Raw genomic sequence first — 15532 nt, forward strand, 5'->3', positions numbered from 1 at the left:
TGGGGAATCAAACCCGGTTCTCCCAGATAAGAGTCCACGCACTTAACCACTATACCAAACTGGCAGAGTCTTTTTGCATAACAACCTCCCAAACGAAACCATAAGGGTTGCTGGAAAGCCATAAGGGTTGCTCAAATGACGCTTCCAGAGCTCATATTGAAATAAATGTTGTTAGTCTTTAAGATGCCACTGCATGTTTGTTTTATTTTGCTACAACAGACTAACATGGCTGCCCTCTGCAATTCCACAGAAGTTGTTGTATTTGACACATGCAGCGGAAATTAACGGGCCTCTCTTGGCATCTTGAAAGTAAGCAACATTTTATTTCGGCATAAGTCTGTGTTGATTTATTTCTTTAAAACATTTACATGCCTGCTTTCTTCTGAGCTTCTCAAGAGAAAGAGAATCTACTTATTCAGTTGTATGATGGGGGGGTTCAGATGTATGTATGATTAGATCAAATGATACCATGTGGACCAGGAATCCTGGCCTGAGACCCTACAATTTCATGTTCAAGTTGCAATTCTTTGAACTGGGGACTGTGATCAAGGGAATTCTCAATTTTGGGCTGAGATGAAATCCTGTTTTTGCTGTGCATACAAGGAGGTTGTAGCAGGTCAACATTCATTGTTAAGAGGGGGACATCTATTGTAAACTGGGTGTGTTCAGGTTTCCTCCAGATCTTTCAAAAGTTGCCAACCCCCAGGTGAAGCCTGATGTTCTCCTTGGATTATAACAATAATTATAGAAATCCATTCTTCTGGAGGAAGCAGCAGATTCCAAGGGTGAAGTCCATGATACCTCCTGAACTCCCTCTCCAGACTCTGCCTTCCCCAGGCACTAGGGTTGCCAATCCCCAGATGGGGGCAGGGGATCCCTGGGTTTGGAGGCCCTCCCCCCGCTTCAGGGTCGTCAGAAAGCGGGGGGAGGGGAGGGAAATGTCTGCTGGGAACTCTGTTATTCCCTAGGGAGATTTATTCCCATAGAAAATCATGGAGAATTGATCCGCGGGTATCTGGGGCTCTGGCTTTTTATAGAGGCACCATTGATCCACGGGTATCTGGGGCTTTTTATAGAGGCACCAAATTTTCAGTATAGCATCTAGTGCCTCTCCCCAAAATACTCCCCAAGTTTCAAAAAGAATGGACCAGGGGGTCCAATTCTATGAGCCCCAAAAGAAGGTGCCCCTATCCTTCATGATTTCCTATGGAAGGAAGGCATTGAAAAGGTGTGCCATCCCTTTAAATGTGATGGCCAGAACTCCCTTTGGAGTTCAATGATGCTTGTCACAGCCTTGATCTTGGCTCCACCCCTAATGTCTCCTGGCTCCACCCCCAAAGTCTCCTGGCTCCACCTCCAAAGTCCCCAGATATTTCTTGAATTGGACTTGGCAACCCTACCAGGCACTGCCCCTCAGTCTCTCAGAATTTCCCAAACTGGAGTTGGATAGTGAGACTATCTTCAACCAAGCATAAAAGGTGTAAAATACTGGTCCTTGCGATCCACAGGCAGTACAAAGTTTGGCTGGGCTTGGTATATATACTAGGATTGGCTGGGCTTGGTATATATACTAGGAACTTGGCCTCTGTGCTTTCCTTGGGCAAACGATCAATACCTTCTGCATCCAGCAGCTACATCCAGCTCAACTCTTCAATTACTTAAATAGGCTCAGTATTCGTTGTGATCTTACCAGTTGGTTTGGGGGCTAAATTTGGTTCTGACCTTTACAGTCCATCATAAGTTGAGCTATACCCTTCTAAACCTCTTGACTTCGATAGACAGAGCCTGCAACTTCTACCAACTGCAGATTTAAAGCCATCAAATGTGACTTTTCTCTCCTCCTCCTTTTTTTGACCCCGACCATCTTGCATGCTCTGGGAATCTTGAAAAACTTGTTCAAGGTTTTGTGACAATTTGGTCGGTCCTAATTAAAAAAAAAAGAAAAAAGATTTTACACTACTCCTGTTTGGGGAATTTTTCTGCAGCACAACACAACCTTTGTTCATTTTCCTGGAACCTCTCTTTGCTTCATCACTGCCCTTTGAATGGCTCATGACAGCTTGTAAGACTTGTGTGTTTCGTTGTTGTGTTTCTTAGCAGATCTTTAGCCTAAAGAACACACACCTCTGTGGCTCCTGAATCAATGCAAGACAGGTGACTGCAGATTACTATGAACACTCAGCAGAGGAAGGAAGCTTTTAGCGGTGTGAAATGGTGGCAGACGGCTCAAGCCATAATTTTTAGTACAACAAATAGGGATGTTACTGGTCTGCCCCTAGTTTCAGCTGTGCTGAGTCCAAGGTGTGCCTTTCAGGATCTATAAAACCTTTTTTTCAAATTGCCTTTGTATTCTGTTTTAGTAACTGGTTGCTAATGGATTTTTTTCCTGTAATTTCAGACAGACCCATTTTAGTAACCGGCTGCTAGCAGAATTTATTTACCTGTTCATACAAACCCACTTGTGTTGGGTTAGCAAAGTGTGGGTGAGCTGCTTTTGAGAGAAACTTCTCCCCCCGCCACCGCCGCCGCCATTTTCAACCCCTTTGTGCTTTTGAATTGCTGCTGTATAAAATGTCCTTAGTGCTTCCTAAAATGCTGCTTTCCCCATGCCCTTTTTCACCTCACAATCTTCCTCTGACTTAAAAAAAAAAAACGCTCTAAGGAGAGAGCTATAACACTAAACCCGCTCTATAGCAGCACCACTGAGAGGCATTGACTCCACTGAGTCAACGCCTCTCAGTGGTACCACTACAGCTCTTCAATGTTGTATTGGTTTACCAGTATAGTGTGCACCTTAGAACCTAAAAAAAAGGTGTGAGAAAGATTTCAAGACAGAAAAGGGCAGGGGGGAAAAGTGGCATTGTTTGACATGATCTTAGTGCTTCAGAGACAACTCATTAATGGAAGGAAATCCACTGTATGAAACCTCCATCCCTGCAACGCTTTATTCAAAATTGCGCCAGCAATGAATAACACCCAGTTTAGAACAGTAATGTGAAAAAAGGTTTATATATGGGGTGGAGTTGCTCAAACCCAGCGGAATATTTCCACAGACAGAACGAACAGACCCCACTTTTCTTGCCTTCCCCAACCGCAGCCCAGACTACCCTTGATATGCAGCTTCCAGAGACACAAGGAGCACTGAAGGGTTTTTTGAGAGGCAAGAAATTTATGTTCTGCAGGTAAAACCTTCCTGTCTGTGGAAATGCTCCAGTGGAGCCAAGCCACTGCCAGGCCATACATAAAAACACAATAGGAAAACAACCCTATTTCATTGCTCAGCGTAAAGTGCTACATTTTATGGTGAACAGGAGGAAAACAAAACCACTCAAGGGTGAAGTCCACAGGGAGTAAATAGCATTATGTAGATATGGTGATTACTATTTTTTTTATTTATATGTATATTTTTATTATTATTATTCATTATCCATTTCTCTACATGCTTTCTGGTATCCATTTTACATTTTTCCTCCCAACCCACCCGCCTTAGTCTATACATCCTCTTCTTCTTCCAGCCAGGGACAAAGGACTTGAAGCTTCCACTGAATGTCCACTCTCCTTTCTTCCTTCGCCCATTTCAGGTAGGTCCACCACTTTTCTTTGATTCTTGATCTTCTTTCCTCCCATGATTCTTCTTGTGACATTATAGCAGCTATATCTGACTGGATAAAATCGAAGAGATAGTTATGCCAAGTTCTTTCCTTCCATTTACTTTTATCCTTCCATCTTGCCGCTATTACCGCTTTACCCGCTGATATCATTGCTTTTAGTAAATCTTGATTATTCTTCCCTATTATCTCATTCCCTACTATACTCATCTGCATTAATTCAAAGTTAATTCTCGGCTCTACCTGAAAGAATTTCTTTATCATTCCCACTACCATTTCCCATAATTTCTTGACCTCAGGGCACTCCCACCATATGTGGTACATGGTATGGTGATTACTATTTTATATGTTTTTCTGCCAGCTCAAGTTGGAATATATATGGTTTTGTGACCTTGAAAAAGAATGGATTTGAAACATGAGTGTTTACCTGGGATGCATGTAGTTACTTATTTTTTTTTTTACCAAGAAGTTACAACAGCCTTGTTTGCCGCATCAGCATTAATTGGTGGCATTGTGAACCATGGAACTGTAGAATATTGAGGATTTTAGAAATACTGACATTGGATATCTCTTTGAAAAATAATAACTGGACTTATCATATTGGACTGAGATAATTAAGGATGAAAGCTCATGCTACAATAAATGTTGTTAATCTTGAAGGTGCCACTGGATACCAGTTTTCTCTCCTCTCCTAGTCATGGCTCCCCTCTATACTTACACCACGGACTGCATATATGCTGGCGGGAGCAAACTGAGTTTCTTTCATTCTTTTTAAAATTAAAAGCAGTGCGAGAGAGCTGCTGCAGGGTGACTGGCAGAGACGGCAGAGTGGGAATTTCTTGCGCTCTGCTGCCTCCAAACATTGCATCCACTGGGAGATAAAACTAGGGGTGTGGAGCCACAAGTTGGAAGAAGACTCCCTAGGCTGGAAGATGTTCTTGCTGCCTAAAATAAGATGTATGCCAGCATTCTACAGTCAGTGGTGAGCCCTCTGCTAGGCATTGGTGGGCAGGCGTCCTCCTATCTTGCCAGCCATTGATTTGAGAAGCCGCCGTGGCTCCATGGTAAAGCATCTGCTTTGCATGCAGAAGCGCCCGAAGTCAATCCTCAGCATTTCCAGTTACAAAATGATCAAGTAACAAGCAATGTGAAACTCTTCCACGTGAGACCCTGGAGAACTGCCGCTAGTCAGAGTACACAAGACTGATTTTGCTGGACCCATGGTCTGATTCAGAAGGCGGCAGGTTCATGGCATTGAAACAGGAAGTCAGGAAGGAGACCTGTCCACTGAGGCTACAGAAGAAGCTATACATTTTGAAGCTGATTTGTACTTAAACAATTGCAGTGCATGTGTGTGGGGCAAGGGGTCCTAGCAGAGTACGTGGTGGGATTGCCGGTTTGTGATTTTAAGTTCACTGGGCATGTTTGACTGATGAGGGTGTAGAGCTGGTGAAGTTTGGATGAATCAGAAAGTGATGATAAAATCAAGATCAAATTCTTTCTAAAAAGAACTGTTCAATAATGTTATGACAATCCATTGCCACCAACGACTAGTTCATTTGAATGCCTAGCTTTAATTTTTAAAAAGGGTTTTTTTGTCGTCATAGAGCCCTTTCTCCTTATCTCTTTTTTTATGTTTAAACAATTTATTGATAACATATGGTAACAATGTCTAATTATATCATTACTATCCCTAACCCATATGATATTTTCCAATCCCCCCTCCCTCCGTTACTGGACTCCCGCCGAAGTTATATACTTAAGTTCAGTTATAAAGGTACCCTTAACCAATTCAAGTTCAATCTCTCTCTTTTCTCATACTCATTGTTAAAAGATTGTCCAATGTCCTTTTACAGTCCACTCTTTCTCTATATATCCTCTAAATTTCTTCCACTCCTTTTTGAATACTTCCAAATCATAGTCTCTTAAAGTTCTTGTTAATTTGTCCATCTCACTCCACGATACTTTCTCCTTATATCTCTTAACACAGAGCTGGAACCAGGGCAAGTCAAGTCAGGCGCTCCTTCAGGTACACTAGGCAGAGGGGCACACAAAACGCATATCATGACTGAAATAAATGTGCTATTAGTCTTGTTATTTGTATTTACCCTTTTACAAAAATAATGGCTATGAAAGTATAGGGGATGCAATTTTATATCCTTGCCTTGAGCACAAAATTAGTTATGGCTCTTTTCCACCAAAAAGGGCTAGCAACTTATTTAAAAAATGAAATCTGGAGATTCACATGAACGATTCAATTGCGGTACTAGACTGTTATTGTGATAGGAATTACCGGTTGTTTGAAAGGCTCTCAAAGAGCTCTTCAATGGGATGGCATAGGGTGTGGCAGCTGATAAGAGGAAAGCGTGGCTACTGTTTGGATGTTTACGGCCAGTGCAAATGCCTCTGAATTCACAGTAATGGAGACAGGGAAGTGGAGAATCCTCATCCTAATCAGGCATTTCAACACACTGCATTTTTGTTTCATGCCTACGAAGCAGTGTTCTTAACTGTGAGTGAATCCTGTTTGGCAAACAGGAAACAGACTGAAGTTGGTTAAAGCCTCCCTCCCCTTGGGATGTCCTGACAATTGCACCAGTTCAGTAAAGGAAAGACTTTAAACTCAGCCCAGCCCAGAAGAGGAGAGAGGAGGCAGTGGTGTGTCCTAGAACTACCACATTACCAAGGCTCATCCTTCTCATGAATAAACTATGCTTTCTTCGTTTTGTTTATGGCATCTGAATTCAGCTGTTGAGTCAAACAACCAATCATGTTCCATATGATGTCATTTGCAAGTGGCTCTCGAAGGCCTTTTCTTCACATGAGCTCTTTTAATTAGAGACATCAGAGATGGAAATGAAGCCATTTATAGATGCAAAGCAGATGCTGTGCCATGGAAATATGCCCCTTTTGCAGTTCACTGATCGGAGGTGATGTAGGGAGATCACCGTGATCAGCAAGGCAGTTTTTACTGTAAGCAGCTTTGAACTGTAAACAGCAGGGGTTTGCCCAGGGAGCTAGGGAGAGCCTTAAGCCTATTGTGCATGGGTGTTTTCCCTAGCTTCCACCATGCATGTCCATCAGGTTTTCTTTATAGTTCTGCATTGATCGTCTTCCCTTCAGCACTCAGTTTGCTTTCTGGTCACTGTTTTTCAAGGTTTTCTGAGTGCTTTTGTGCCGATTTCCCCCTTGTTTTGCTTCCAAGCAGAAGTAATTCAAAAGCGTACAGATTCCCTTGGATTTTCTTCCTTTTGCTGCCCCTCAAAGGTCACGCCCTGCCCACATCGAGGTCATTCCACCCACTTTGTATCATCCACCATCCTCCCCCCTTCATCAATGTACATAGAAAGCTTGAGAGTCATGGAGTAAAAGGACAGGTCCTCTTGTGGATCAAAAACTGGCTGAGTAATAGGAAGCAGAGAGTGAGTATAAATGGGCAGTCTTCGCAGTGGAGGACGGTAAGCAGTGGGGTGCCGCAGGGCTCGGTACTGGGTCCCATGCTCTTTAACTTGTTCATAAATGATTTAGAGTTGGGAGTGAGCAGTGAAGTGGCCAAATTTGCGGATGACACTAAATTGTTCAGGGTGGTGAGAACCAGAGAGGATTGTGAGGAACTCCAAAGGGATCTGTTGAGGCTGGGTGAGTGGGCGTCAACGTGGCAGATGCGGTTCAATGTGGCCAAGTGCAAAGTAATGCACATTGGGGCCAAGAATCCCAGCTACAAATACAAGTTGATGGGGTGTGAACTGGCAGAGACTGACCAAGAGAGAGATCTTGGGGTCGTGGTAGATAATTCACTGAAAATGTCAAGGCAGTGTGCGTTTGCAATAAAAAAGGCCAACGCCATGCTGGGAATTATTAGGAAGGGAATTGAAAACAAATCAGCCAGTATCATAATGCCCCTGTATAAATCGATGGTGCGGTCTCATTTGGAGTACTGTGTGCAGTTCTGGTCGCCGCACCTCAAAAAGGATATTATAGCATTGGAGAAAGTTCAGAAAAGGGCAACTAGAATGATTAAAGGGCTGGAACACCTTCCTTATGAAGAAAGGTTGAAACGCTTAGGGCTCTTTAGCTTGGAGAAACGTCGACTGAGGGGTGACATGATAGAGGTTTACAAGATAATGCATGGGATGGAGAAAGTAGAGAAAGAAGTACTTTTCTCCCTTTCTCACAATACGAGAACTCGTGGGCATTCGATGAAATTGCTGAGCAGACAGGTTAAAACCGATAAAAGGAAGTACTTCTTCACCCAAAGGGTGATTAACATGTGGAATTCACTGCCACAGGAGGTGGTGGCGACCACAAGCATGGCCACCTTCAAGAGGGGGTTAGATAAAAATATGGAGCAGAGGTCCATCAGTGGCTATTAGCCACAGTGTGTATGTGTGTGTATATATATATATATATATTTGGCCGCTGTGTGACACAGAATGTTGGACTGGATGGGCCATTGGCCTGATCTAACATGGCTTCTCTTATGTTCTTACATTCCATTTTCCCCTCATTTTAAAATTTTTTATTTTTTTTTACAAGCAGTATGAGTCTAGTGATATGAGACTATTGCTAGTCTCAGATTGCTGAATTAAAAAAATTAAAAATTAAAAAGAAGCTGCATGAGGTTTCATTCTCTGCTGTTTTTGACTAGAAAGGGGGGGAGTTGGAGAGGAGGCAAACAGCAGCATCCCCAGTGCAAAAAAAGGGGGGGATTTAAGTGCTTAATGCAAACAAAATAAAGGGGGAATTGTTAGCATGGAATGAAATTGACAAGATGTAAAGAGAGAAAGACACTGGAATGAGAAGCCTAAAGTTTGAAAACATTTTTCTCTTTAATGCCTTTGTGAACAAAGCAGGGAGGACCATTTTGGGAGTCTCTGGAAGCCTAACATTAAAATGGTTGCTGAGCCACATGGACCTTCTGCAAACTGCCGAATTTAAGAATTACTTGGGATTGATCCATTTGGAGGAAGAGTGCAATTTGCACATGACAGGCTTTTAAAAACTGCCAAGATCATGATCAGTGTGCAGGATCAAATTAGAAAATCACAATGAGAAACCACACAGATTTGCAAGGAAGGGATGTATCCTGGGTTGAGTTTGGGATGGGGAGGGACTTCAGTGGGATATAAAACCACACAATCCACCCTCCAAAGTGGTCATATTCTCCAGAAGAACAGAGCTCTGTCATCTGGAGCTCAGTTGTAATTCCAGAATATATTCATGTTTTTATCTGGAGGTTGGCAGCCGCAAGATGTACTGACAGCACCTTGCCCTTAATTCCAAGTCTCACCTAATGGTTTCATGTAGCTGTTAAGCAGTGCATTGGCCAGAGAAGAAATCTGTGGGGTTTCATAGGGTAAATGCTACTGGGTCAAGCAGTGTCTTCCAGGACTGCCTTCTCGAAATGATGCCATCTAGAAGCAAAACCACCAGCCACAGTGCAACCCAGACCATCCATCAAGAAAAACACTATACTCATTGGTACCAAAAGGTGCTGAGAGCTCCAAAAGAATCAACAGGGATGCAGTGCCCCACTTTCAGTGTCCTGATGAAGAACATTAATCAGGGCAACCAAGGCCATTTTAGTGCTGAAACTGGGCCCTTTGTCTGGATTGAAATGGATCTGCTCTAGACAACATGCCTCATTTAAGACACCCTCAAGCTTCACCATCACTGCACACTCAGGTACCTTGTTGAGAAATACATTAGCAACTGGACAATGGTAGCTCATGAGTGCTGAGAATTTAGCACCAAAGATAATCAAACCCACAGCTCTTCACAAAACTACAGTTCCTACAGAAGAAGGAAAATGAGGCAAACTAATTTAGACCTGTTCAGAAACTTTTCTCTCTGGGTTGAAAATCTCCCAGGTGGGGCCTGGAAATCTCCTGGAATTATAACGCATCTCAGACGACAGATCTGTTCTACTGGAGAAAATGGCTGTTATGGAGAGTGGACTATATAACATTATACACCATTGAGGTCTCTCCTTTCCCCAAATCCCACTCTCCCAAGGGACTACCCCCCCCCCCAAGTATCTAGGAATTTTACAACCAAGTGTTGGCAACCCTATGCACCATTTACATGCAATAAATGAAATTAATTAGGTATTTGTAAACATTGATTTAAGTTCTTCCACAGAGGTCTCCTGAGGTAGTTGAAGTACAGAATATTCCAATCTGATCGCTTTCATTCTCAAAGTGCATTGATTTGGTTGCTGTATCCCATCAGCCAAAGGTAACAGAACTACTCAACCAGACACCTCTTTAAATGAAGGAGCAGCTGATAGGGCTGCCCTATAAACTTTATAATGGCATCAATGTTCTTAGGTCTTTCTCTTGGGAAAACTAGAAGGGAGACTTGTAACAGGGTTTGGAGAGCACTTGGCACAGCAGAGGTACATGGTTCAGTATTCCAGTGCGTTCCACCCTTCTGTTAGTCAGGCAGTTGTTGCATCCAAGAACAACCAGCCAAACCCTCTGGCTTCAAAAATAGCCTCAGTGCCTAGCCCAGGACTTCAAGGGTTTTCCTTTATAATAATTGCAAGGGTTTGAATTTCTAAGAGCAAGCTAGATTTCAGGACCGCAGTGATAACAGTCATGCCATGCATCTGCCAAGTCCGCGTTTTTTCATCTTAGGCGGGCAAGGCAGTTGGCCCCCTTCCTAGATCGCGACGACCTAGCAACAGTGATCCATGCTACGGTCACCTCGAGGTTGGACTACTGCAATGCCCTCTACATGGGGCTGCCCCTGTGCCGAACTCGGAAATTGCAGCTGGTGCAGAATGCCGCGGCCCAGCTGCTATTGGGCCTCCCAAGATGGGGACACATTCGGCCGGGCCTTCGGACTCTGCACTGGCTTCCAGTGATGTACCGAGTTCGGTACAAGGTGCTGGTCATTACCTTTAAAGCCCTATATGGCCTGGGACCTGCCTACCTGAAGGACCGTCTCTCCCCACATGTTCCCCAGAGAGTACTGAGATCGGGAACCCAAAATCTTCTCGCTATCCCTGGGCCAAAAGAAGCCCGTCTAAAATCCACTAGGGACAGGGCCTTCTCCGTTATGGCCCCTACATGATGGAATCAGCTCCCGGAGGAGGTGAGGGCCCTGCGGGACCTTGTTAAGTTGCGCAGGGCCTGTAAGATAACCCTCTTCCGGCTAGCCTACACCTAGCTGAGATGAGAAACTAAATGTAGCTGGCCAGACTTCTGTTATACATATTTTTGTAATGTTTAATGGTTTTTAGGTTTTAACAGTTTTAAATGTTTTAATTCTTTATATATTTAAATACCTGTTTAATTTTATGTTTGACTATTTGTTGGGAGCCGCCCTGAGCCACTTGTGGGAAGGGCGGGATATAAATCATAAATAAAGAAATAAATAAAATAAAAAAATGAGTCAAAAAGCTTCTGCTACAAAATGCAGTGAGACTCTTCTTTGTGGTGCAGCAGAGTGCCAACTTATGGCAACCCACAGAGTTTTCAAGGCAAGAGTCCTTTAGAGGTGGTTTCCTATTGCCCGCCTTTGCATAGCAACGCTGGGACTTCATCCCAAATATTACCCAGCAGAGGAGGTAATGTACAGTCTTCTACAGAGTCATAACTGACTCATGGTGACCCCACTGATCCACAGCCGTGCTTCTGGAGGGGGGGGGGCGACTTCACCTGGCACCTAAAATTTGAAAAATAGATTCCTGACAAATGGATAAATGTGGGGATTAAACAGACAAGATACCACAACAGAGAAACGAAACCCCATTTTCTGGTAAGCCTTACCTCTTAAGTGAGTCAAAAAGAAAGGCAGGCCATAAATAGTTTAGTAAATATAAATAAAGGCAGAGGCATTTAGAGTGAAGACCATAGCTTGGTTCCCACATGCAAGAAGTCCAGAGATGGTAGACTGGGCAGGGCCATTTCAAATCACAAGGGCCACATTCTAATCCTGAAAGTTCTTTTGCATTAAAAACAAGACAAACATTTTGTAAACAGAAAACTAGCAGAGCATGGATAAATAGTCTTCCCCATCTCTTGGCTTGCCGTCTGGTTTCCTGTTTGAAATGCGGAGGCGTATTCCATTTTTCTCCATGCAGTCTGAAGTGGTGCATTCCTCCATTCCATCTTGGGTGTCGGACACCGCATTTTTTTTCAAAGTATAAGCTCCCTTGGTCTGATACAAAGCAGTTTTGACTCTGGAAGCTTATCCTTATAAGATATAAACTTATACCCCGAAATCTCGTTGGTCTCTAAAATTCTACTGGACTTGAATCTAGGCATTCTCCTGCAGACTAACAGGGCTACCCTCTGAAACCTAGGGTTGCCAGCCTCCAGGTGGGGTCTGGAGGTATCCTGTTCTTACAGCTGACAGAGATCAGCTCTCCTGGAGAAAGCTGCCGTTTTGGAAAGAGGACTGTATGGCATTGGATCACACTGAGGCGCCTCCCCAAATCCCACCATGTTCCAGATCCACCCCCAAAGTCTCCAGGTATTTTCTAACCAATACCTGGTGACCATAGAAACTACCTTGTACATATGGACCATTAGAGGACTATAACAACTACGGGGATTTCATATGGAAGCAGGCTGTTCTTACCGATTAATCTCAAAAAAGTCCCTACACTGGGAATTGGAATGCAGGGCTGCCTTAGCTGATACAGGAGCCCCACAGCTCGCTCTTTCTTTCTTTCCTTTCCCTCCCTTTACTCCCATCTCTCTCTCTTTCTTTCTTTCCTTTCCCTCCCTTTACTCCCATCTCTCTCTCTTTCTTTCCCTCCCTCCCTTTACACCCATCTCTCTTTCTTTCTTTTCTTTCTTTCCCTCCCTCCCTTTACTCCCATCTCTTTCTTTCTTTCCTTTCCCTCCCTCTACTCCCATCTCTCTCTCTCTTTCCCTCCCTTTACTCCCATCTCTCTTTCTTTCTTTGTATGATAAGTGTTTTGAAAATTCAAAGTTATACATAACTTTGTTGAACGAAATAGCATCAAGTAGCTTAATTCCACACATAACAAAATTCTTCTGTGCATAAAGTACTGTAGTGCATATAACCTTGTAGCACATATTATTTAGCATTTAAGATAAAGTCCAGTTTGCCAGTGAATAAATAAATAAATATCCTATTAAGGATAAGTTAATTGCTAATTGGGCCAGAATTTTTGACTCTTAAATTAATACTATTGCCTTTCTCCACCCCAGTTCAAACAGGATGCAAGCATTTCAGGCAGGAAACTGCCATGAGAGAGGGCAAAAACTAACAAAAAAAAATCTCTTTACACGTAGAAAGCTAGCACATCAGGGAGAACGAGTGCAGTGTAGCTTTCTCCGTGACAAAAGCATCTGTGTGTGTATACATGGATCTTTTCCCCGGAGCAGACACTGAAACTTCAGAACAAAGTTCGAATCCAGCGGCACCTTTAAGCCCAACGAAGTTCTATTCACCGACGGTAAGCGTTTGTGTGCAAGGCACACTCCTAAATCTCTAGGGAAGTCTCCAAAGTCGGTAGCGCTGCAGTTTGCCGCATGTTGCGTACTTCTTTGCAGCGTGGAAGGGCGTGCGAGCAGCAGACGTCACGAGGGCGGCAGGGCAGTGCGCCGACTGCTTGCACAACGCCGAAGTCTCCTGCCAACAGGAGGAGGCAAGAGGGCAGAGGAGCTCTCGCTGTCCCTTCAGCTGGCGCCTCTCCCAGGCCGTGGGCGTTTCTGCTGCACCAGCGCCGGGTTGTGCGTTTTGCAGAAAAACGCGCCGGAAGGGAGCTTTGCAAACCTCAGCCACCTTCCTCCGGGAACTCGCCGAGGAACTTTGTTGACGGGGCGGCGCTTGGGAATCCCACGTGGGCCTGCAAACGACCCAATGTAGGCGAGACGGGTTGGAAAGAGGAAAAAAAAGCACAGGCGCGCCTCCGCCAAGCTCGCCTCCGGTGCAGTCGCGCCGCTTCTTCTTCTTTTTTTTTTTGCAACGGAGAACTTTCCCCAAAACCGAGTTTGGAGTCGGGGTGGGGTTGGGGGAGCATGGAAGGCGACGGCTGCAAAGCGGGCAGCGCGGGGAGCCTGTGGCAGGACCCGTTGGCCATCGCCCTGACTCCCAGCAAGCCTGTCTCGGCGGGGAGTCCCGGCAGCCGCGGGGGGAACGGCCGGAGCCGAGCCTTGAACGTGGTTTTCGTCTTCACCGAGGAGCTCAGCGAGCCCCTCCCGCTCCGCTGCTTGGAAGAAGCTTGCAGAGACATCCCGGCCGCCGTGCTCACGGTTCTGCCCTTCGGCACTGTGGCCCTGGGCGACATGGGCGCCTTGGATAGTTTCTATAACGCAGGTGAGTCCCGGCGCTGCAGGCTGCCTCCAATACAGGTGAGTCCCGGCGCTGCAGGCTGGCACCAATGCAGGTGAGTCCCGGCGCTGCAGGCTGGCACCAATGCAGGTGAGTCCCGGCGCTGCAGGCTGGCTCCAAAGCAGTCGGAGCAGAAGAGGAGCCCGGTGGCCCCTAAAAGACAAAACGGCCTTTGGGAGTGGCAGCTCACCTCTGCAGGTGTGATGCGCGTGCATCCCTTGGGAGTTCTTTCGATGCTTCAAAGTTAGGCGGCAATGGCCAGGAGATATAAAAAAGCTATTCGCCGTGACTCTGCTCCCGGTTTTTCTAGCGGCTGTAACTTTTAAGTATCAATGGATGTCCACTCAGCTGAGGAAGTGAGCTCTCATTCCCAGAAACTGATGCTGGAATAAAAAACTTTGTTGTCTTTTAGGTGGTGGTGGGGCGCCTGCTAGGGTTGCCAATCCCCAGGTGGGGGCAGGGGATCCCCCGGTTTGGAGGCCCTCCCCCCGCTTCAGGGTCGTCAGAAAGCGGGGGGAGGGGAGGGAAATGTCTGCTGGGAACTCTATTATTCCCTATGAAGATTTATTCCCATAGAAAATCATGGAGAATTGATCTGCGGGTATCTGGGGCTCTGGGGGGGGGGCTGCGTTTTGGGGTAGATGCACCAAATTTTCAGTATAGCATCTAGTGCCTCTCCCCAAAATACCCCCCAAGTTTCAAAACAATTGGACCAGGGAGTCCAATTCTATGAGCCCCAAAAGAAGGTGCCCCTATCCTTCATTGTTTCCTATGAAAGGAAGGCATTGAAAAGGTGTGCTGTCCCTTTAAATGTGATGGCCAGAACTCCCTTTGGAGTTCCATTATGCTTGTCACAGCCTTGATCTTGGCTCCACCCCTAATGTCTCCTGGCTCCACCCCCAAAGTCCCCAGATATTTCTTGAATTGGACTTGGCAACCCTAGCCTGTTCTGATTTTTCTCTGACGTCGCAGGCAGTAACTTTCACACAACTTGTACGGGTAAGAACACCTCGATGTGTTCGGTGCCGTTCAGAGCTGCCAACTGACCTTGTTTGCACTGGTTCAACTGGAGTCCTGCGCCAATATGTCACTGCCCTGTGAAGCGTCTCTCCATCAAGTAAAAAGCAGGGACGTTAAAATGATCTCGGGGCAAGCCAGGCGGAGCAGCCCTTGCAGCATGACAGGCCGGCACTGTGGAAGCCGCTCAGCTCAGACCCTGCCAGCTACACTGTTGGCAAGCCATCGCTTCCTCCTGCTGTGCTGCCGACAGCGACCCGGGGGGGGGGTGCGACTGGTGAGCTGGCGCTGATGGCAGTTGATGAAGGCTCCAAGCGGCCGCGGCAAGGCAGGGCACTGCTCGGGTTAAGCATCGCTCGGTCCTTCCAGAGTAGTGGCATGCTGGGAGCTTTCTCTGTAAGTCAAATGGAAGTGGCTTCATACCTCTTGTGTTTCAAAAGCCAGAAGGAAAAGCAGCAGCCTTCTGAGAGTTTTGCCTTAATGTTCTTACTCTTACTGCCAGGGTATTTCCTGACAAGTTCCAACAGTACTAGCTGCGAGCGGCGCTTGGGCTGTGATGATGAAGCGATTGCAAAATGCAAAATCTTTTTATT

General features: G+C 45.4%; 1 protein-coding gene across 2 annotated transcripts in view; it reads left to right on the forward strand.

Annotated features, from left to right (window-relative positions):
- Positions 1-13602: 13602 nt before the first annotated feature.
- MAP3K6 (mitogen-activated protein kinase kinase kinase 6) overlaps positions 13603-15532 on the forward strand; it is a 101330-nt gene continuing 99400 nt past the window's right edge. For both annotated transcript variants that reach the window (XM_060257606.1, XM_060257607.1), the window contains exon 1: positions 13603-13907. In XM_060257606.1, the coding sequence (XP_060113589.1) occupies positions 13610-13907 (298 nt within the window). In that variant the 5' untranslated portion in view covers positions 13603-13609. The remainder of the gene's footprint in view (positions 13908-15532) is intronic.

The sequence above is a fragment of the Heteronotia binoei genome, chromosome 17 (genome assembly GCF_032191835.1).
Source record: "Heteronotia binoei isolate CCM8104 ecotype False Entrance Well chromosome 17, APGP_CSIRO_Hbin_v1, whole genome shotgun sequence".
NCBI classification, from domain to species: Eukaryota; Metazoa; Chordata; class Lepidosauria; order Squamata; family Gekkonidae; genus Heteronotia; species Heteronotia binoei.